This window comes from Chelonoidis abingdonii, chromosome 2 (genome assembly GCF_003597395.2).
Source record: "Chelonoidis abingdonii isolate Lonesome George chromosome 2, CheloAbing_2.0, whole genome shotgun sequence".
NCBI lineage: Eukaryota > Metazoa > Chordata > Testudines > Testudinidae > Chelonoidis > Chelonoidis abingdonii.
Genome location: NC_133770.1, coordinates 151655574 through 151678847, shown reverse-complemented (window position 1 = coordinate 151678847; position 23274 = coordinate 151655574). Strand labels below are relative to the sequence as shown.

General features: G+C 55.2%; 2 protein-coding genes across 3 annotated transcripts in view; one reads left to right on the top strand and one right to left on the bottom strand.

Moving 5' to 3' along the window:
* Window positions 1-11831, top strand: part of FER1L5 (fer-1 like family member 5) — a 100067-nt gene extending 88236 nt beyond the window's left edge. Inside the window, exons 45-50 of the mRNA XM_075062003.1 lie at window positions 5962-6103; window positions 6965-7064; window positions 7509-7705; window positions 7925-8034; window positions 9760-9907; window positions 11422-11831. Of these exons, the coding sequence (XP_074918104.1) occupies window positions 5962-6103; window positions 6965-7064; window positions 7509-7705; window positions 7925-8034; window positions 9760-9907; window positions 11422-11514 (790 nt within the window). The 3' untranslated portion in view covers window positions 11515-11831. The remainder of the gene's footprint in view (window positions 1-5961; window positions 6104-6964; window positions 7065-7508; window positions 7706-7924; window positions 8035-9759; window positions 9908-11421) is intronic.
* Window positions 11832-13771: 1940 nt separating this feature from the next.
* LMAN2L (lectin, mannose binding 2 like) overlaps window positions 13772-23274 on the bottom strand; it is a 17727-nt gene continuing 8224 nt past the window's right edge. The window contains exons 5-9 of one of the 2 annotated variants that reach the window (XM_032790311.2): window positions 20829-20861; window positions 19374-19535; window positions 19164-19278; window positions 17891-18010; window positions 13772-17203 (exon numbers count right to left, since the gene is read on the bottom strand). In XM_032790311.2, the coding sequence (XP_032646202.1) occupies window positions 17061-17203; window positions 17891-18010; window positions 19164-19278; window positions 19374-19535; window positions 20829-20861 (573 nt within the window). In that variant the 3' untranslated portion in view covers window positions 13772-17060. The remainder of the gene's footprint in view (window positions 17204-17890; window positions 18011-19163; window positions 19279-19373; window positions 19536-20828; window positions 20862-23274) is intronic. The other variant, XM_032790312.2, reaches the window with a different exon arrangement.

Here is a 23274-nt window from a genome sequence, read left to right as displayed (position 1 = left end):
CAGGGTGTATCTGGTTTTCTCCTGAGCTCCAGCTGCTCCGGGCCCCTCCTGAGCAGAGCTGTCCCGTCTAGCACAGAGCTAGAAAGAAGGAAAGGCAGGAGGCCCCAAGCTGAGAGGCCTGCTCCAGGAGCGGTGGAGGATTCTGCCTTGTTCCAACTCCCCAGCTCCTCCCAACCCCCAGCTCCTGCACATGGCCCTTGCCATCATGCATAGGCTAGCTGGGAAGGGAATGGAGTACCAGCATGTGTGATGGGGTAGTCTGCCCCTTAGGGCAGTACTGCCTACTGGTCAGTCCACCCCACCCCTGGCATGGCACTTTCAGAACTGAAAGATCTGATTATGGACACAAGGACCTGGGCAGGTGATATGGGGAGATGGGAAGCAGGGAGTAAGTAGGGAGAGAACCTGGTACTGTTTCTTTAAGGGCCTGGGCCCAGGAGTCTTGCAGAGTGGGCGGGTCCAGGCTTCCCTTTCTCCCAGCCAATTGGGGATGAGCTGGGCAGCAGGGCTGGTATAAATGCTGCCTCCTCGGGCAGGGCAGATGTTTGCAGCCGCTGGGCGTGCATGGAGGCTCTGGCAGGGCCTGCATTAGCCGAGTGCAGACTCCAGCCAGAGCCCCCTGCCAAGCCCTGCGAGCCTGAGGAGTGAGTGGGGCCAGCGCCAGCTGGTGGGTGACAAGCTTTGTTGGCAGGGCTGGGGCTCCTGCCGTAAGGAGCCTCAGAGACCGAGTGAGGCCCCGGAGGGCACTGGCTACCAAGCAGAGAGGGCTGGCATCAGAGGCATCCTGAGAGCCAGACTCCCTTTTGTTTTGCTGGGACGCTTTGTTCTGGAGCTCGGAGAAGGAGCTTTGTCATAAATCAACTTCTGATTTTGTCACAGCTATTTATAGTAGCAGTCAGGGACGGTCATGGGCAATAAAACTTCACGGAAGCCGTGACCCGTCCGTGACTGTTACTAAATATGGGGGGGCTGATGGTGGGGAGTGACTGAAGCCCATGGGGGTGAGACACCCCAGCTGGCAGATGGACCCCAATGCTGTGACCGGCAGTTGGAAGCTGTGAGCTTCTAAACAAGCCTCTATTCATTGGCTGAGCCTTAGTCAGGGGGCGGGGCTATCAGGAAGGCCAGGGCTTTATAAAGCCGAGAGCGAGTGGCCAGGGAGCTTTGCAACCAGGGGCCGCTAACAAGGAGTTTCAAGAGGGAGTTGGGAAGGGGGTGAGGGACACTTGCCATTCTTTAAAACTTTTAAACTAAAGTATAATCAAAATGTGATTTAAACAAAACCCTGTCAGTAACCTAGGCAGCTGTGGGAGACAATGCAGGCAGAAGTCCAGCAGCAGAGTGGGGGCTATCCAGTTTATTGCACTGAGTGCAACATGTATGATTACCTGCCCTGTGGGCGGGTGGCGTATGTGTGCCTTCGGTGCAAGGAGCTCCTGGCCCTCAGAGACCACGTACGGACTTTGGAGGCCAGGGTGGCAGAACTGGAGGAGCTAAGGGAGGCAGAGAGGTAAGTTGGTGAGGCTTTCTGGGACTCTGTAGAATTGTCCCACCTCCGGTCAGACAGCCCCTGTGCTGTTGAGGAGGATGAAAGACCCAGAGAAGCAGAGCAGTCAATGGGAGCAGAGGGAAACCTTCCCATAGTTGGCACCCTCCTTCCAGAGGGTGCTGGGGTATCCCCTCGCACTGAGGTTACCTCTCTGGGGGAGGGAACTCCAGTCACTAGGAAATGGCAGGTGTTAGTAATGGGAGATTCGATCATTAGAAACGTAGATAGCTGGGTTTGTGATGACTGGGAGAACCGTATGGTGACTTGCCTTTCTGGTGCGAAGGTTGCGGATCTCTCGAGGCATCTGGATAGACTTGTGTGTAGCGCTGGGAAGGAGCCAGTGGTCTTGGTACATGTAGGTACCAATGACATAGGGAAGGGTAGAAGAGACGTCCTGGAGGCCAAATTTAGGCTGCTAGGAAAGAGACTGAAATCCAGGACCTCTATGGTGGCATTCTCAGAAATGCTCCCAGTTCCACGCGCAGGGCCAGGTAGGCAGGCAGAGCTTCAGAGTCTCAATGAGTGGATGAGACGATGGTGTAGAGAGGAGGGGGTTACATTCATTAGGAACTGGGGAAACTTTTGGGATGGGGGGAGCCCATACAGGAGAGATGAGCTCCACCTAAACCAAAGTGGAACCAGACTGCTGGCACTAAACATTAAAAAGGTTGCAGAGCAGTTTTTAAACTAGGAGATGGGGGAAAGCTGATTGCTGCAGAGAAGCACGTGGATTGTACAGAGACTTCTCTTAGAGGAGAGTCTATTGATAGAGATTCTCTAGGTTTTAGTTAGGGGGAGAATAAAGCATGGGCCAGATCAGACGAGAAACATTCTCATAAAAAAGAATCTGACACATCAGAAAAGGGCAGACAAATAAACAGTGACAAGTAAGTGCTTGTACACAAATGCTAGAAGTCTAAATAATCAGATGAGTGAACTAGAGTGCCTTGTAATAAAGGCGGATATTGATATAATAGGCATCACAGAGACCTGGTGGACTGAGGACAATCGATGGGACACAATCATTTCGGGGTACAAAATATATCGGAAGGACAGAACAGGTTATGCAGCGGGGCGGGAGTGGCACTATATGTGAAAGAAAATATAGAATCAAATGAAGTAAAAATCTTAAATGATTCCACATGTTCCACAGAATCTCTATGGATAGTAATTTCATGCTCTAATAAGAATATAACATCAGAGATCTGTTATCGACCACCTGACCAGGACAGTGGTAGCGATGATGAAATGCTAAGGGAGATTAGAGAGGCTATCAAAGTTAAGAACTCAATAATAGTGGGGGATTTCAATTATCCCCATATTGACTGGGAACATGTCACCGCAGGACGAAATGCAGAGACAAAATTTCTCGATACGTTAAATGACTGCTTCTTGGAGCAGCTGGTACAGGAACCCACAAGGGAGAGGCAACTCTTGATTTAGTCCCAAGTGGAGCACAGGAGCTGGTCCAAGAGGTAACTGTAACAGGACTGCTTGGAAACAGTGACCATAACATAAAATTTAACATTCCCATGGTGGGAAGAACATCTCAACAGCACAACACTGTGGCATTTAATTTCACAAAGGGGAACGATGCAAAAATGAAGGAGGGGGTCAGTTAAACAGAAATTAAAAGGTACAGTGACTAAAGTGAAATCCCCACAAGCTACATGGGTGCTTTTCAAAGACACCATGTCATGGACTCACAGATCGTGCCCACTCGTGGTCCTGTGCGGTCCGTGGGGGGTGCCCCTTTCAGTGAGACAGCCCTTCTCAGGGGTCCACTCTCTTTCAGGGTCAGGCCCCTCCACCTCCTGGAGCTGCACCTCTCTGAGCCTTAGCACACCTGTTTCTCGCCGTGGGCCCCCTCAGGGAGTTCACGCCCTCTGGACCCCCCCCCCCGGGCCTCCTCACCCCTGAAAGGATTGATGCAACCCTGTTCTCTAGACCAGAGCGACTCTCAGCTAGCGTAAAACAGGGTTTATTGAGTGTCTGAACATAGCACAGGAAACTCTCAGGGCCTCAGACCTGGCCTCCTTCAGCACAGGACATCCCAGTCTCCTGCATCCAGGTGGGCTCTGCCTGCTCCCCATCTGCAGCCCAGAGCTCCCCTGCTTCCCAGCTGGGCATTTGATACCCCCAGCCCCAAGCCCCACCTCTGTCCATTGGCTTCTCTCCAGGGAAACAGGGTCATAAACAGGATGCCTGGTCTCCTCTCTCTCAAGCCTCCTCTGGACCCTCTGGCTGGACCGACTGGTCAGGTTCCTCCAGGGTCCTCTCTTCGCAAGCCCATTGGTCTCCACTGGCAGAACGGCTTGTGACTTCCAGAGCACCAGGTCACCATCACTGGGGTCTCCACCTCCAGCGCATCGCCACAGGTCACCCAGTTTCCTCTCCAGTCCTCTGTAAAACAAACTCCGTCTCAACTCACCATCAGTTAACAGTACACATCCAGGAACACTGAGTCCCAATCCCTATGCACCCATCTGGAAAACAGACCAGAAACCCCCGAGAACCCCCCACTTCGCACACCCAAATAAGAGGCCAATTAAATGTATACCCCCCAATTAAAAAAAACAGTAAAAAGAACTAAAAAGAGCTCATGGCTTAAGCAAGTATGTAAAAGAAGCGCGTGAGAATAAAAGGCATCTTTTCAAAGTGGAAGTCAAATCTAGTGCGGTAAATAGAAAGGAGCGTAACACTGCAAATTAAGTATAAAATGTAATAAGAAAGCCAAAAAAGGAGTTTGAAGAACAGCTTAGTCAAAAATCAAAGGTAATAAATTTTTTTTAAGTACATCAGAGCAGGAAGCTGTGGGGCCCCTGGATGATAAGATACTAAAGGAGCAGCTTAAGATAGTCATTGCGGAGAAACTAAATGAATTCTTTGCTCAGTCTTCACGGCTGAGGCGTTAGGGAGATTCCCAAACCTGAGCCGTCTTTGTAGGGAATGACAAATCTGAGGAATTGGTCACAGATTAAGGTATCACTAGGGAATTTTCGAATTAATTGATAACTTAACAGTTAACAAGTTCACTGGGACCAGACAAAGAACAATGGATTCATGAATGGACACTAGGATGTTTAGACTTGAAATTAGAATGAAGGTTTCTAACCACCAAGAGAATGAAGTTCTGGAACAGCCTCAAGGGAGTTATTGGGGGGCAAAAGACATGGTCTGGCTTCTAAGATTAAGCTTGATAAGTTATGGGGGGATGGTAATGATGGCATAGCCTAATTTTGGCAATTATCTTGATTTTACAGGTAATATGCCCAGTGCGTCTGTGATGGGCATGTTAGATGGGGTGGGATCTGATTAACCACAGAGAATTCTTTCTGGTGCTGGCTGGTGAGTCTGCCCAGTGCTCAGCGTTTAGCTGACTACCATTATTTGGGGGTCGGGAAGGAATTTTTCCTCCGGGCAGATTTTGCAAAGGCCCTGGAGGTTTTCGGCCTTCCTGCAGCTGGGGCATGGTCACACTTGCTGGAGGATTCTCTGCACCTGAGGTCTTTTAAACATGGATTTGAGGACTTCAGTAACTCAGACATAGCTTAGGAGTTTGTTTATCAGAAGTGGTGTGGTGAGATTCTGTGGCCTGCGGTGGAGATGGATGGCAGGAAGAGAGATCACTGATCATGCCTGTAGGTTCACTCCCTCTGGGGCACCTGGCATTGGCCACTGTCAGAAAACAGGATACTGGGCTGGATGGACCTTTGGTCTAACCCAGTACGGCCATTCTTATGTTCTTATGCCCTGCTGTGGAAGGGAGGGGGGTCCAGCACCTGCCACCATTGTGGCTGACAGCTCCAGGGGACCCCTAGCTGCAGTTCAGAGGCCTGAGGTGTCTGCCACCTGGGAGCTCCAGGGCAATCTCCCCATTGCCTGGGAGCTCCAATTCCCCCCTCCATGGCCCCCTTCGGCTGATGGCTCCGCCCTGCTACCCCAGAGCAGAAGTGGAGAATGTCACACAGTTCTCTGAAAGTTGGGGAATCCATGACCTCCCTGACATAATTGTCTCCTTAGTAATGAACAGTCCCCAAGCAGGGTACTATCCAACTGAGCACAGTGAGGTGGGGTGCAGTGTTGCACAGAGGGGCAGGGTGGGTGCCGTGTCACACAGTGGGGCAGGGCAAGTGCAGTGAGGCAGGGTGCAGTGTCTCAAGGTGGGTGTAGTGTTGCACAGCGAGGCAGGGTGCAGTGTCAACTGGTGAGGCAGGGCGGGGGGCAATGTCGCACAGTGAGGCAAGGTGCAGTGTTGCACAATGAGGCAGGGCGGGTGCAGTGTCACAGGGTGCATGAAGTGTCACACAGCGAGGCAGGGCACAGTGTCACACAGTGGGGCAGGGTATGGTGAGACCTGCATGCCCTACAGCCACACCTCCATTCACACCCCAGTCTTGGGCTCCTTGTAGGTGGCTGGATGGCCTGGAGGAGGAGAGGCAAAGAACCGATGTCCACTACAGGTCCCTGGGAGGAGAGGGCAACTTCAACTGGAGGTTCATCTTCCCCTTCGAGTTCCTACCCATGGAGCAGGTCTGCGTCCTGCCCGAGAAGGTGGGTGTTGCTTGCCTTGGACATCCACTTCCCTACGGCAGCACTGCCTGCTCTGGGGCTCACACGCTGACGCGGCTGTTCCAAGGGGCAGGTAGGGTCCTGGCTGTGTTTCAGATTGGCCAGGCCCCCCCAATTCCCAATTCCTGTTGTGCCCCTGTCCAGAGGCCCAGCATGCTCTGCTTCCTGCCCAGGGCACGATGTCAGCAGAAGCTGCGGGATGCCCTGCCCCTCTGCGGCTGGGTCCTCCAGCCTGTCTCCTGCTCCCTCTCTGTCCTCTCCCCTCCTGGCCAGAGGTGGGACCCAGCTGACTGTCTTTGGGGCCGGGCTGATGGGCAAAGCACTGGCCATGCCAGGGCAAAGGGGACTGTCAGTGCTGCCACGTGGTGTGGGGGGAGGGCATTGCAGCAGCTGGCCCTACCCCAACAGGCACCTCTGCTTCTGGACTGCCAGCATCACGTGGCCTGATCTGCGCCCTCACATCACAACCTCCCCTGGGGAGCCCCAGCCCCTGCGTTAGGCTGGCAGGCTGCAGCTGTCCACTAACGTGGAGGAGTTTCTGCCTGCGAACCTGCCTCGGAGCCCTGACAGCAGCACCCTGAGCCTCTGCTGGGGCATTAACCCTTCAAAGTCTGCAGATCTATAAACAGCCCTTCATTTGGCTGGCAACTTGGGAAGCAGCCTGGTGCTTCCACCCACACAGCATCCCCTTGGCAGGCCAAGTGCTGCGGCTGCCCTTTCCCCACCCAGCTGGGTCACCCTGGCCCCAGCTGGAATGTGCTGGCCATAGACTCCTGCTTCTCAGCAGCTGCCCTGCTCCCGGCCTGAGGGGCCCCATTCAGCTCACGCCCACTCTGCTTACAGCAATCTCTCTGGAGCCTGGATAAGACGGTGCTCAAGGTGCCCCCGAAGCTCGTCCTCCAGGTGTGGGACAACGACAAGTTCTCGGCCGATGATTTTCTCGGTGAGGCCTTTCCCCTAGGTGGGCGTTTACCCTGCAACCCAGGCAGCTGCAGAGTGGCATGTTGGTCCTTCCCACCGGTTACCGTAGGCACATCCCCCCCCCGCCCGCCCCTTGCTAATGATCTTGTATGTTTCTGTCCCTGAGAGCAACCTAGACGCTGCAGGGCCAATGAAATGCAGCCACTTCTGGAGTGCAAAACCATGCCCCGGTCCCTGCACAAAGGGGCAAGAGCAGCCGTGTTGGCAGAGGGCTCTGAATGGCTCCCCTACTGTGAGGTGCAGCACCCTGGGATCATCCCCAGCCCACTAGGGCAGGCAGGGCCCCTGCAAGGTCCTCCCTGGAGCCCCCCTGGGCTGCATGAAGGGCTCCATCACCCTCCTGTATGCATCACCACCGGCAGCTTAGTCCCCAGGCTGGCCTGCAGTTTTCTTTTGCTGCTTGCAGGCGTTCTGGAAATCCAACTGCTCAGCATGCCCTGCCCAGCCAGGCGCCCCCGGGCCTGCACCCTGAAAATGCTGCAGGATGAAAGCAACTCCTCTGCCCCTCCCCGCCGCCCCAGGAGAACCTCCCTCTTCAAGCAAAGGCTTGCCCGAGGCTGGTGGCCGTGCGTGGTGCAGGAGGAGGGCAGGCAGCGGCTGTCGGTAAGAGCAGAGCTGGGGGCTGCCAGCAAGGATGCAGAGGTACCTGAGGGGGAAGTGGGGGCTTGGGTGTCCCAGGGAGTTGGAGAATCAGAGGTTTGTGTGTGTTTAGAGGCCCGATCCTCCTCCAGCTTTAGGCAGGTACCAGGGAGCCCCCAGCACCTCTGGAGAAGGGCGCCTGCCTTTTGCCACTGTGGTCCAATTCCCACCTTGCTTCTCAAGGGGAAGATCGAGATGACACTGGAGCTGCTGACAGCCAAGGAGGCGGAAGAGCGGCCTGCTGGGAAGGGAAGGGAAGAGCCAAACATGAACCCCACTCTGCAGCTACCTGTGTAAGTGGGGGAGCCGGCTCAGCGGTGCTAATGAGGAGGCAGAGGCAAACCAAGACAAATGGGGTGACTTTAAAAATTTAGAATTTTATAAGGGAAACTGTAGATGAGCAGACTCACCCCTGCAGCGCCTCCTGCTGGTGACTTCTGGGAATTAGCTCAGTTCCAGCTCCTGAGCGCCCTCTGCAGATCAGTGATCCACCTGTCCTCTCGCCCCACTGCCCTTTTACATGGAGTGCTGCCCCCAAGCAGTCACTCCTTTCTCTGAGGGTTTCCTCTTCCCAGGGGTCCCCCACCCTCTATCCCCAGTTTGCCTCAGTATAGGCTACTGCCCAGTCTCCACCTAGCCCCTATTCACTGGGGCAGACTACAGTATCAGCCACTCATCTTAGGCAAAGGGGTTTTGGACTGGCTGCCTTTACCCACCCTCCGGCTGCCCCTCTGCAAGCCCAGTACCTTGGGGGCCTAGAACCAGCTCTGCAGCCTGGGGAGTTGCTGGCCTAGGGCTTCCCAGCTCCTAAGGCCTTTCCCCAGCCCTGCCTTCCTCTACGTCCCCTGAGTGAGTTCCCAAGCAGCCAGGCCTGTCTCCCTCTCCAGTCAGAGAGACACTATCCTGGCCTTCTGGCTTCACTGCCTCTTATAGGGGCCTGCTGGGCCTGATTGGAGCATGGCCACAGCTGAGCCCACTTTCCCCAATCAGCCCAGGCTTCGGGCCCCAGCCTACAGGCTGCTTTCTGCAGGCCCAGCCCCCTTCCCAGGGCTGCTTTTAACCCCTGCAGGGCAGGAGCAGGGATCCATCCTGCTACAGAAACCCCCCAAATTGTGTTAGGAGGATAAATAATACAGAATATTCCCAGCGACTTCCTGCTTCAAACCAACAGCTTCCCACTTCACACGCCGGTGTGAGCGGTTACCCACGGAGCAGCCAGTGCCAAACCTTTCCCTGCTGCCTTATGCCTGGGGAAAGGTTCTGACCCAACCCCAGGGCTTCAAAAAGCTCTGCTTCCCAGCACCCCCCTGCCCAGCCCTCCCACAGGAGCAGGGGTGGATTAGCCACTGGGCCACCGGGCCTGTGCTCAGGGGCCCCAGAAAAAATCTTCCCCCAGGCAGTGGGAGGCCAGAGCCCCGGCCTCTGGGCAGATGAGGGAAGCCTCCCCGCCCCCAGTGGCTCCTGACCCCATCAGAAAACTCCAGGTAGGGGAAGCCCCCGCACCCAACCCTGGTCCCCAACAGAAGCATGGGGGGAGTGGCAGAGGAAGCCCCTCCACCCGGACCCCTGCTCCAGCCCTGGGATTGGGAGAGCTCTATCCTCACTGCAGCCCCAGGGCTTGGCATGGGGACAGAGCTTCTCTGGTCTTGGGGCTGCAGAGGCGGAGAGGTGGGAGGGGAGTGACGCTGGGTTGAAGAGGGGCAGCCCCAGGGAAGGGGCAGGGCTGTGGGCTGGGCCGCATGACCAAGGGGCAGGGCAGGGGCAGGACCGCAGGCAGACGAGGTGGGGAGGGACCCCTCCTTGCTCTGACGCAGGGCCCTCAGGAGTATCCCGGAACAGTCCCCTCCCCACTGCTGGGACACAGCACTGGGCCGTTCCCAAGGCCTTGCTGAAGAGGGAGCTGAAAGCCCCAGGAAGAGTCCATCCCATTGCCCGGTCCCAGGGCAGCCCAGGGACCCAGCTGGGATACCCCAGGCCATGCTGGGAACAGTTGTCCTGGGACCGGCTCCTCCCTGCAGGCGCCCAGAAGCCTCGTTCCTGTGGTTCACGGCCCCCCTCAAGAGCCTACGCTACATCCTCTGGCAGCCACACAAGTGCAAGATCATCCTGGGGTTCCTGCTGCTCCTGCTGCTGCTCCTGCTTGCAGCCTTCATCTACTCCTCCCCGGTGCGTGTGCCCGTGGGGGGCCTGGGAGTCACAGCAGGGATGGGGACCCCCCGCCACGAGCCCCGGTCAGGGCTGCAGGCACAGAGGGAGAACCCGAGCGTTCCTGGGGCAGCAGCACCACCCTGCCCGGGAAGGGCCTCAGCCCAACCCCATGGCTCTGCTTCCTGGGGCCCAGTGCTGGGGAAAGCAAGGGGAGGGGGGCAGTACAAAGCTGAGTGGAGTCAAATAGGGGGTGAGCCTGCTGCCCTCCAGCCTGTGCCTTGGCTCCAGCCCCCGCCCCCACCCCCAGCTCCAGCCCCTTAAGGCCAGTCCCGAGTTCACAATGGTGCCAGTGGCATCATGGAGCCAGGGCCCTGCTCAGAATGGGTCCTGGCCTGCTCTGCTCGCATTGCACCCCTAGACACCACTGACTCCCCATGCCCAGCCAAAGGCTCCTCTCTGCCCCCAGCCCCTCCCGCCAGCTCCTCTCTGCCCCCTCGCCGGACCCCAGGGCACCTCCAGCTCCGGGCCTCTCTGCTTCCCACCACCTGTGAGGCCCGGCCTGTCTCCCCAGAGCTCAGCTGCCTGGGACTGGTGCAGAAGCCTGGCAGGTCTTAGCTAGGCCCCTCCAGGCAAGTGGGTCCTGAGGGAGCCTGGCTGGGACAGGCCCTGGCCTGGCAGATCCCACTGCTCCCGAGGGGCCGGAGTGATTCCCGGCCCTGGGACCGACCCTGGCTGCACTGGCGGCTCAGGCCGGCAGATACAATGACCCCCCTGCGGGGTGGTGAGTGCAGCCAGGAGGCGGGGGGGTCTGGGCTGTGGGAGGAGGAATATCTTTGTGTGTTGGGACACTAGGGAGTGGGGGGGCTGGGCAGGGGTGGTGTTGTGCATGGCGCTGGGCATTTGTGGCAGGGTCGGGGGGGCTCTGGGCATTGGGAATTGGGGTGTGTGTGAGGGGAAGAGACACGCTGCCAGCACAGGGCCAGGCAGGCCACTGGGCATCTGACAACTCCCTGTTCATAACTAGTGCCTTGCACTGGGCTGGGCAGAGCAGGACCACCCCATTGCCCTGCTCCATTGCCCCTGACCAGCCCCTTGCTCCAGGGAACCCCACCCTGCCCTGCTCCATTGCCCCCGGCCGGCCCCTCACTCCAGGGTACCAACCCGCCCCACCCCATTGCCCCTGGCCAGCCCCTCACTTTGGGGACCGACACCTCATCTTTCCCCTGGCCGCCCCCTCGCCCTGGGGACTAACACCCCATCTTTCCCGTGGCCGGTCCCTCGCTCTGGGGACCAACACACCCCCCCCCGCGCCCTGCTCTATTGCCCGTGGCCAGCCTCTTGCTCCAGGGACCCTCCACACACACCCCATTGCCCCTGGCCAGCCCCTCACTCTAGGGACCAACGAAAGGTTAATCCAGCCCTGCTCCCTACAGGGCACTGGCCGATGGAGCCAGCTGAAGCAGCAGACCCCAGGCTGGCTAGAGGAGAGACAGCTGCTGCAGGGCCTGACTCCCTCCCTTTCCTCTCCCCAGGGCTACCTGGCCATGAAGCTGATAAACCCCTTCCGCAGTCTCCATTCCTTTGGGAGCCTCAATCCTCTGGAGGGGAGCAGCAGGAGCCCGTAGGCCACAAGCCGGCAGCAGCACCCCCAGCCCAGCTCCTGGGATGACAACTGGCCACAGGCCCTGAAGACAGACAGCACCTGCTGTCCCCTAGCACAGAGGGACCTGGCCCTGACCTCCAGCCTGAGGAGTTGGGCAGCAGCACCCCTTCCACATTCACCACCCACTGCCCTACAGGCAGCTGGATCTTCCTGCCTCCAAGCAGCAGCCAGTCTTATCACTCCCTCCCTGGCCTGCGCTCCTGCTGCTCCTTCCCTGGGGGCCAAGGGGCACTCACCGCAGGCCAGTGAGGCTAACTAGCTCCTCAGCTAGAAAGCAGCCCTACTCCCAACAGTCTCTGGGCCAAAAGCCTTCAGGGCCAGTATTCCCCAATAAAGGCATGGAAAGGAGGCCCTTCACCTTGGCTTGAGTGCCAGATTTTCTTTACAGCACCTCACTCAAGGCACCTGGGGTGCCACCCAGGAGCTGCATCCAGAGATGAAACACTGAGCACCGGCTCCTGGCCAATAAGTATTCCCACCCAGCTTGCTGGGAAAGTCCTCGGCTTCTCTCCTTGCCTCCTGCAGCATTGCCTGGTCAGACTTCTGGGCTCTTTTTGCCCACGATATGAAATCATGTTAGGGCCAAGGCTGAATTGGCTGGGAGAGGCAAGTCCCAGCAGGAGCAAAGCTGCTTCCCAGACCCTTTCATCTGCCCAAGGAGACAGCTGTATTTCCATGCTGCCACCAACAGGGAACACTACTCCCCAGAGGGAGGTAGCATGAAATACCAGCGACTGATCCCTCTAGAGCAGGGGCAAACTTTTTGGCCCGAGGGCCACGTCTAGGTATGGAAATTGTATGGTGGGCTCTGAATGCTCACAAAATTGGGGTTAGGATGTGGGATAGTTTCAGATGGAGGTGTGGGCTCTGGGGTGGAGCTAGACATGAAGGGTGCAGGAGGAGGCCTTGAGGTGGGGCAGGGGACTGGGATGCAGGGGAGAGGGCTCTGGCTAGGGGTATGGGCTCTAGGGATGAGGGGTTTGAGGTGCAGGAGGATGCTCCAGGCTGGGACAAAGGGCAGGAGGGGGAATCAGAGGGTTGGGGCCTAGAGCTGCAGGCTCTGGGTGGCGCTTACCTCAACCACCTCCCCAAAGCAGCAGCATGTCCCCCCTCTGCCTCCTATGCAGAGGTGCAGCCAGGCAGCTCCGCACAACGCCTTGTCCGCATATGCCGCCCCTGCAGCTCCCATAGGCTGCAGTTCCCAGCCAAGAGGAGCTGCGATGGGTGCACTTCGAGCAGGGACAGCGTGTAGAGCCCCCTGACTGCCCCTACACATAGGAGCCCGACGGGGGACAAGTCACTGCTTCTGGGAGCTGCAGGGAGTAGGGCAAGCCCCCGACCCCACTCCCCAGCTGGTGTACCAGAATAGGGCAAGCCCCAGACCCACTCCCTGGCAGAAGCTTGAGGGCTGGATTAGAATGTTTGGAGGGCCAGATGTGGCCCCTGGGCCATGGTCCCCCATGAGAGATTGAGTGGACCATACCCAGGCTGCTAGAGCCAGACACGCTATGCCAGCATCCTCAGGTACAGCTCTGCCTGTCAGTCTCTGCTGGAATATTACATCTGAGTTGTAATGATCAAAACAAGGCCTGTTCGTTCTAGGTTATTTATACGGGATCAGGACTGTAGGCTGGAGACAAGACTCCCGGGTTCTGTTCCCACCTCTGCCAGTGATCTCCTCCAGCACCGTAGGCAAGTCATGTAGGGCTCGGTTTTCAGGAGCACTTGGAGCTTCCAGTTAGTGGGACGGGTCAGTGCTCAACCTCACTGCAGCAGGCCCCAAGCCTGGCTGTGCACCTGCTAGGCCAGCGGCAGGGGTTTAATCTTCATTGTACAGAAGGGCAAAGCAGGAGCATACTCCCGCTCGCTCTTGCTGGGGTGGCTTAGAACTGAGCCCAGTGTCCCACCCAGCATGGGGCTGCCCCTGCTCGGGGGAAGAATTAGACACGGATATAGTGGGATTTCCCACATTGCACACTTAGCCACTTCAGTGACTGAGATAGGATTGTACCTACCAGCCGCAGCAGCAGGTCAGGTGAGCATCTGAAAGTGCAGCTCTTACTCCTGCGGTCCCCGTGAAACTCCTTCGAGAAGTGAAGATGGACACATACTCACCTGGCATTGGTCTTTATAGAACTACAAGGTCAATCAAAACCCCTCCAACCCGGATAGGCAGAAGAGAGCAGCACCCCAAAATGAAGTGCAGTGCAGACCCGCACTGGTGGGCATGTGTGTATTTATTTCCAGGTCACAAATTACACTTGCAGAACCAGGCACATGTACAGACAGTTCTGTTGATCGGGTAAAATGTTTTAAAAGAGGCAAGAACAGACCTAGTGCTTTCAGGCTGTCTCACATGTAAAATCTCCCCCTACCCATCCTACCAGGCCAAACCCCCCTCCTACAGCAAATGCCAATTTGCCACTCTCAGAACAGGGGGTTAGATATGCAGTCAGGGGAGCAAACGTATCTTAGCCAGATCCTTTCTGCAGAGGGAGGAAGGCAGCACCTCTCCAAGCCTCATCATTGATTTTCTAAGGCTCTGAACTGTGTTGGGAAGGGAAACAGTGCGGATGAACAAGTCAAAGGCCGTAAAGGCTGGAACTCAAAAGATACACAAGCAGGGATCTTATTTCAACATGGCCTGGTGTTTCAAACTAGTGTCTAGAGCAGAGGCACCAAGCAGCCACGCCACACTTCAGTAAGGCCACATTATCCTGTCAGCACAGGAGCTGCAGGGTTTACCATATGAAGACAGCTGGCTTCTCCCTGCCCCATTTCACCCTCACACTCAGTCTGTCAGATACCAGGGGGAAAAAAACGCACAGATTCTCACCCGCACCTCTGCTGATCAGTCTCATGTCACTCTAACGTCCATCGAATTAAGGCTACAAATTGCAGCATCCATCTGGACACCAGTAGTGGTGGCTCCTGGCAAACAGGGCACACCACCAGCAGAGCTCAGAAACCCTTTGGTTAACAAACCCTCTGCTCTCTGCCGAGCACAAGCTACAATGGCTGCTTCATCTGCGTCCTCTCTGGGCCATGTGCCAGCAGCACTGCCCCATGTTAGCACAGCTCCAGGAGCAATCCAACCTTTCCCAGTGCAACTGGCTGGTGTGCTGCAGAGCAGAGCAGGACTGACCATCACAAGTCCCTTTTGAAAGTCTTGGCCAATAACCATGTTCTTTAATTAGCTGGGCAAGGGCCACCCTGGGGTGCAGAGACATCAGGAATCCAGGATCTGCCGCCAGGACAGGAGTTGTAAGGGAGAGGACATTCTGAATCTAAACCTTCCTCCCTCAAAGGGCAGGTTCCTCTGAGGAGTCTGGGAATTTCCTCTACTTCAGCCCAGCCATGGTTACTGCACCCAGAGATGGCCTGACGGGCAGGAGGAGCCAGCAGAGCCTGGTTTTACTGTCACTGTAACAAGGGCATGAGATCCAGTTAGACGTGGGTGGCTAGAATAAGGTGAGAACATGACTCTGGTGTCTTGTGTCAAATTTAACCAGACATGGGCCAGCCAAGCCTTGTCCACATTGAGCACACAGCTCCAGGCCTGTTTACACTACAGAATGAAACAGCGTCAGGGACAAAGTGTTGTAACCAGGTCCCCTGGAGATTCTATCTGTACATGTTCCCGTATTCTACCCCCCTCGGCATCTGTATTATGAGCGACTCAGCAGAACCTACAGAAAGCAAGAACTCATTCAAACAGCAGTCACTGAGGTAGGAAATAACTAACCCTCCCTGAAAGGCAGCCCAACGTTTGTAGAGATCAGAGCTCTCATTCCCAAGCATGGCTAAGATCTCTGCCAGGCCAATAAACCCTTTGACCTTCCTTTGCCAGCATGCTTCCAAACTCCTGCTTCAGCAGCCAGACCTAGGTCCTTCAGAAACACAAAGGGACCATGTACAAATGCTGGCATCAGGTTTCTGGGCGAGGAAGAGAGAACTGACCCTTTTCACATCACACTTACACCACTAACAGGACACAGTGCCATGCAAGTAGCCCCTGTGCAAAGGCTGGCTCCAGGCCGAGGTACGCAGAAGGGAGGAAGGTAGCACTGCATGCAGACAGTGATCCAGTGGTGGAGGGCCAGGGCCCCCTGACAGCAGCGAGTGGTTATTACAACGGAACCCAGTGTTAAAACAGTCAGTCGCTGGGCGAGTCCATGCACGTGGACAGCAATATGACCACGTGAACCCCACCCCAGCAACGTAACCTGGCTTCATGTGAACGAACGGGAAGCGGGCCGGGACTAGCCGTCCCTCACCCACCACATTCCCAGCAATGAGCGTCATGGAGCCCCTGCACACAGACGTACTGACCCTGGTGCAGTGAGCCCACGATCTGAACAGTTTCTCGGACTGGCTGCAGTGAGACTTTTTAGTGCATATTTCACCAGCAGCAAAACCCCTCGGCCCTGGATGGAGAGCCCAGTTGTCGGGGAGAAAGAGGAGGTGACCATATGCTAGTAGTGGCAGAGTGGAGGCACTGAATGGAAGCAGCTCAGGCCAATTTCCATCAGAGGCCAAGAAGAGCCAGCTGCATCAAGGCCCATCCGCAGCCTGGAAGAGCAGTGCTTTCCCTGCCGTGCTGCTGGGACATCAGGCAGGCTCAGGGTGGCACTGGGAGGCCAGTAGCCAATATTTGTGTTCATGCCCAGACCACATGGGGGTGACTGTAAAATGAGTGGTTTTCCTTTAGCACAGCTCCCCGTTCACCCACTTCCTAATGAGGAGCAGCAGCCGGATGAGGAGTATTTCATTCATGGTGCAGGATTCAACTGCACTACCGCAAAACCAGGATTAAAAGCTTAAAGCTGCCTGGGGCAGATGAGCTTGGCCTTCCCAACCAGCCGAAGGCTGCAAAACCATCTGGATTGCAACAGACAGGCTGCCAGAGTGAGCAGCAGTGGGGCTGGGGGCAGGGCCAGGCTCATGTCCTGCAGGAGCCAGGGAGGGGCCAGCACTACTCTTCTCAGCTAGAAGTGTTTTGTTTGGCCAAGTTTCACCCTTAAACCAAAGGGGCTTTTCTAGGATTTTACAATCTTCAGCACCTGGCTCCTAGCTAGGCTGTGGGACATCCCCAGACAGCACACATAAGGCTCACCAACACGAACACAATACAACATTCAGCTCCACCCGCCCCAAGCATCCTCTAAACACCTTGCAAAGCAAGAGCTGTTGGGGGACGGCCCATCTGTCACTGCACCAACCTCCAGAGAGTCAGGGGGGTTAGGTCTCCCTGATGCATGAGGTGTCACACGAAGTGTGCTTCCCATGTGATCCAGGACGTCCACTCCTGCTGGGAACCCTAGAGTACGAAGAGACACAGCAGCGGTCCCCATGGGGGCCAGCAAAGTAGCAGTCATCTGAAGGGGCTCTGGGAAGTCTGGGCTGAGCAGGCAAGGGCTTCTCTTTAGCTAGCCTCTGGCATCTGTGCCAGCCCACTCCAGCAGAGCGGCTGGTCTGCCGAGGCAAGCGGCAGGGCAGGCACCAAGGTCAGTAGAAGCGTTTCCGGCTCTGTTCCTGCCATTTGTTGTAGACAATGACTCCGATGACGATGGCAAACACCAGGGCGACCAGCGAGAAGAACACAATTAAGAACAGGGCCAGGCCACTCATGGGTTCCACTGGGGCCTCCACTGTGGGGCAAAGGCAGAGGGGCACAAGCCCGGGTTAGCCACCGCAGAGACCACACGCTCAGAGACCATGGCCATGGGGGGAAGGAGGAGGGTGTACAAGCTTAGTTGGGTTTTTCTTGCATTGCCCATCTCTGCGGTGGCCAGGGGAGACAGCCATCCAGCCCCCACCTTCCCCAGCGCTTCATCCAAGATGAGGCGCTTGCATTTATCCCGAGCTATGGGATTTGGGTTCGGCCTCCAGGGAGAAGCAAGAGAGCCTGGCTCAGAGACTGAATGCTACACTGTCACTAGCCTGCAGAGGATCTCAAAGCACACACAGGGTTTTGGCTACCTCCACCCGTCTCCAGCGTTTGGAAGCAGTGAGATCCAAGGCATGCTGTGCTGCAGGCACACCTAATCCCTGCTTGAGGCTGTGGGCTGCTCCTCTCTGCAGGGCTACTGGAGAAACCGACAGTGCAGTGAGCACTGGCACAGATGCAGGGACATCAGTGCTCAGCATTTGGTCACACTGTCCCCTCTTTCTAGGACTGTTAGCTAAGGGAGACATTCAAGCAGAGGGACTCACAGGCAGGAGCTTCAGCAGATGGTGTGAGGACCCCGCCCAATGAATGGAATAGCCCGCCTGGTGGGGAAAGCAGGTACTTGGTGTTCCCAGCCTTGCACCTCACCAACCCGTGTGCTACTCACCTCCGGGCAGTTTCATGTTGTCCACAATGGGCAGAAACACCTCTTTATCCCGCTTCTCCTCCTCTGGGCTCCGCTCAACCGTCAGCTGGTAGAGTTTCAGAGAAATGATGTCGTGGTTATCTAGGGGCACGAGAGAAACGTGGTCTTAGACAGCAAGCAGGAAGAGGAATCTTGGCCAGGGATGGCAGAGCTGCTGGAAGAGGTAAACAGTGAACATCTGCTCAAACGGAGCCAAGCACCCACGCACAGAGCAAGCAGAACTCAGCTCTCCAGGGCAGGGCAGTGCTGTGCCCAGCACAACACACTTTTCCACGACCTTTAAGCCACTTAAATTCAGGCTGAGAAGTGAGTTGTTCAGCCGGGGAGCGCCCTTGATTTAAAGTCCACTCAGACACCTGAAGGCAGCAAATCAGAATTGCCCTCAGAGGCGTTCATTGCCTTTGTCTCTTTTTCACACATATTAGCAGAACTACTCAACTGCCTCTGCCAGCGGCTCCAATTCCCAGAGCATCTGCAGAGATTTTGGAAATAAAGGAACTTTGCTTGGAGCAAACAATGAATCCAGGTATTGTGCTCAACGTGCTTTTGTAGAGGCTTGATTCAAATCTGCTCTAAACTTGCTTAAGAACTATGAAAGCAGACGGGCCGGTACTTTGGGGTATTATGGCAGAAGCTGAATGGAATTCACACAGACGTTACAGGCTGATACAGGCAAGGTTTTAGTTTTGACAAGAGCCTCAATAGGCCAGACAGCTGTGCATCATCGTCCGTGCAACTGGTCTTCCCGCCTATACTGGAAGAAGAGCTAATGGGCCAGAAAACTCAAGAAGTGCCCTGCAAAACTGTGTAAGAGGGATGCTTGCTCTAAACCCCTAAAGTACGGCCCAATGCCCCTGTCTAACTGCAGGCTGTGCGCAACAGAGGTTCAGCTGCAGGCAGCCACCAGAGCCAGGGAGTGTCCAAGGCGGTCAGGGTGAAGGAGTGAGAGTGGGCAGCTTTGTATTTTAAATACTTGGAATGTCGATGCCAACTCAGGAGCCTCCAGGCACCTTGCAGAACTTCAGGTGCCTCAAGCCTACAAGTGTGTCACCCATAAGCTCCTGTGGTTCCACTGAAAACAGAAGGGTGCGGTCAACAGACTCAGGCTCACGCTCCAGCGCTAAAAGCAGCTGTTCGGCTCAGGCTCTGGAGACCCTGGCTCAGAGACTCGCAGGCACAGCATAGGCCTACCCTTAGCGCTTGTGGAGCACTGGCCAGGTTCACAGCGCGGTACCTGAGAGGTCTCCAGTGACTGAAGAGGTCCCAAAGAAGTATCCCCGTGGCAGATGGACCCCCGGCATGTCAATACAGTCCCGCCACTCGTGCTTGCCATCAATGTCAATCATGATCTGAAACACATGAGACTTCACTCAACCCAGAGCAACCCAGCCCTCCTGACCCAACACCACCCTGGGCTTGGAGAGCTCAAGGAGGAGTCACTCACCGTCAGCCTCCTTTTGACATAGCGGATCACAAGGAAGGTGTCATGGTTCAGGTTGCGCACCATGGCTGTGCAGCCGCCAAGCTCAGTGGGTCGTCCATCCCGGTCATGGTCGTAGGTGAGAGAGCCATTGTTCACCATGGCGGAGATGTAGGGGAACACGCGCTAGGAGAGACAGGGCCGCAGGTTAGTGGTCTCCTCACACTGCTCTGCGGAGGCCTGGCAAGACAAACCATGGGCAACAGGCCAAATGCATGCAGCCAGCGGAGAACATGCACAGGACACTGACAGCATGGAGCACAACACCAGGGCCGAGAGACAGACAAGAGCCTTGGCCACTGCTTGAAATTCTCACGCAGCTGCCAGGACCGGGTCTGTAAGGGAGCAAAGTGCTGGCAGGAGGCACTGGACTGACTGATCCTTCCACCACTGGGCCTCATCCTGACTCCAAGGGACCCAGTTCTAGAGAGGGACACAGGCTCCATCTCCAAGGGGCGTTCTCTCTACAGAGACTGCCCACAACTTCCCATTGCCACCCCTGGGTTGGTAGTTTGTGTGGCATGAACCCCTGCTCCACCGCACACCTGTCACACAGGCCAGGCAGCGGTAGTGCCACTGTGCTGGGCTGGCTTTGAGACAGTGACATCCAGCTACCACAGCCCAGGCGCCCCAGCCAGAACACTGTTCATGGGATCACGCGTCTCCTCTCCCCCTCCAAGTTGGAATGATCTTAATAAAACAAAACCCCCACCAAGTCATGCGCATTGTGCATCACACTGGGTCCAGCATTCCCACTCCTCTCAATGGGCAACCCTGCCCAGAGGCCCAAGGGCAGAGTCCTTTCCCAGGTCTGCAGTAGCAAACGGGCTAACCACACCACAGCTGAGCCACCAGTGTGTGCAGCTTAATTCATTTCTGATGGACCCTCCTCTAGCTACGAGGCAGTGAGAAGATGAGCTCAGGCGAGCAGTGCACCCAGGCCAGACCCCTAGCATAATGCGGCGTAGCAGGGAGATGCACAAGGTGTGGGAACAGAGGATTGTTTATTCCGAAATGAAGCAGGAACAGGGACCCATGAGCACAGACCAGCTTCAAGAGCTGCAGCATCTCCTCCGCATGTGGGAACTGCGCAGCCATAAAGAGAAGCCACAGGAAGAGAGAGGTGCACCTGAGCAAGGGGCTTGGGGAGACTGCACATGCTAGACTTCCTTCAGGTCACAGGAAAGTAATCAGCAGCCCAGTGCACTCTGGAACAAGTACGCTGGCCGGGGGATCTGGTGGCAGATGGAGAGACTGGCTCTGAACCAGCCACACTGGCTGCAGCCAGTCAGATAAAGATTTCTGTAACTCTGGCAATGCACTTCCCTCACCCAGCAAGGTCAAAAACACTTGGGAAGTGCCAATGACAGAGAAAGGGGAGGGGACTCTGAGGCTGGAAATGAACTAGGAGCAAAATACCTGATTTCCAGGGGTATACCGCCTCTTCTGAGCCTGAGTCCAGAAGCATTATTGAGAGCAAGAAAGGGTACAGAAGCAAGACAGAGTCACCGACCAGACAGTTTAGTATTAACCTGCAAACTGGGAAGGAAATGTACCCTAGGAAACCACCAGCACTGTCCCCTTGCCAAGACTTGAGGGTACGCTACATTTTGCACGTCATGTACCGAACCACTGAACACATGGCTTAAAAAGGCAGCTGACCCAAGGAACCCTACACTGTAATCCTGCCCAGTTTATACCCTGTACTTCCCTTCCCCAGCCCACAGCACAAACCCATATTAACCCAGCTCTAAGGACGCAAGCATGCATGCCAACAAAGGACTGCTTGGCTGGAATCATCACCCCCCAGATCTACAATGCCTCCAGCACCCCTAACTGTGTCCACCACACACAAACGCATGACAGCAGGGTGCTCCCACAGCACACGCAGGGAATGAACAGCTGCGTAAGGGAAGAGGGTGCAGCTGTGATTGCAGGCGCTAGTAGAGAGATTTGATGCTGTCTTGTCCAGTGTTTCTGCCCCCTCTTGCCATAGAATAGAAGTGTTCACAATTCAGGAAGAGGCTCTTGGCTTCTCTGAGGCAAGTGCTGCTGTGCTAGGGACAGTCCCAGAGCCACATGGACACCAGGTGCAAACTCCTGTTTTCACGTTGGACCCAGTCCTGGACCCATTCCCTGAGGATCCCATGCAGCTTCACAGATATCAATGGAGTTCCACAGTGGCAGAGATCAGAACTGGGCCCAGTCTGAACAGAAATAAAAGCCTCTGTTGTGTTGGACTGTCTGGTTAGGACCGTAACCCGACGCCAGCACAAATCTGTGGCTGCAGAAAGGCTGCAGATGCTGTCACTTCTCCCTGCGTTGCGACTCAGATTATGATCTTTATCCTCAATTAAACTCCAAGAGCTGGAATACCATGCGTGTGGCTTCTCCAGCTGCCTAGCATTCTCTAGGACCCAACCTAAGGGTACAAAGGCCCTTCACAGAGCAAGGGCAGGCCAATGTTAATGTTTCAACCAAACCTGACACTGATTCAAGAGCTGCAGATCTGTTTAATCCGTTTCAAGGTCAGAAGCCACCTACACAGCTGAGCTGGTCAGGCACTGGAGTCTAAAGGAGAGCCCTGGGGTTCGAGTCAAAGGAATTAGCAGGATACTAATTTGGGATGATCTCAACACACCTTAGGGGTGGCCAGAAAACATCCACGTATTTCCCACAAGTCTGGAACGAGATGACAAATACTCAGCTTGTGCAAAATCTGACAAAATTGTCCAAAGTTTTTTTTCACATCTTGGCTGCTTCGATTCCTCCTCCCCACTCACTTTAGAAAAATCCAAATGCCTGAAAAAAAATATCCTTGGTCAATGTCCTTGGAAATTTAATGATAAAGTGGAAGTGTCTCAAAAATGCTAGCTTCCTTTGCAAAGCCAGTTCTTCAGCGAAAGCGTGTTTGGGCCCAGCTCTCGTACATACACACACACACATTTAGTCCACGTTTGTTTCAATAACACGTAACAGTACAGTCTCGCTGTACAGTTCTAGAGCACAGGAGATGTTCTCCAGAACAGCTTTACAGAAGGACTGTGCAGGAAGCCCTAGCCAGCAAGTACCCGGGGGGGGAGGGGGGGGGGTTGATCCTGGCAATTACAGGCCAGTAAGCCTGACTTTAGTACTTGACTTCAGTAAAGAACAGAATTGTCAGACATAGATGAATGTCTTTTGTTGGGGAATAGTCAACATGGTTTTCATAAAGGGAATCATGCCTCACCAATCTACTAGAATTCCTTGAGGGGGTCAACAAGCATGTGGACAAGGGGGATCCAGTGGACTTAGTGTACTTAGATTTTCAGAAAGCCTTTGACAAGGTCCCTCACCAAAGGCTCTTAACTAAAGTAAGCTGTCATGGGATAAGAGGGAAGATCCTCTCATGGACTGGCAACCGGTTAAAAGACAGGGAACAAAGGGTAGGAATAAATAGTCTGTTTTCACAATGGAGAGAGGTAAATAGTGGTGTCCCCCAGGGGTCTGTTCTGGGACCAGTCCTATTCAACACACTCATAAATGATCTGGAAAAGGGGTAAATGGTGAGGTGGCAAAATTTGCAGATGATACAAAGCTACTCAAGACAGTTAAGTCCAAAGCAGACTGTGAAGAGCTACAAAAGGATCTCTCAGAACTGGATAACCAGGCAACAAAATGGCAGATGATATTCAATGTAGATAAATGCAAAGTGATGCACATTGGAAAACATAATCCCAACTATACATATCAAATGATGGGGTCTAAATTAGCTGTTACCACTCAGGAAAGATCTTGGCGTCATTGTGGAGAGTTCTCTGAAAACATCCACTCAATGTGCAGCAACAGTCAAAAAAGCAAACAGAACATTGGGAATCATTAAGAA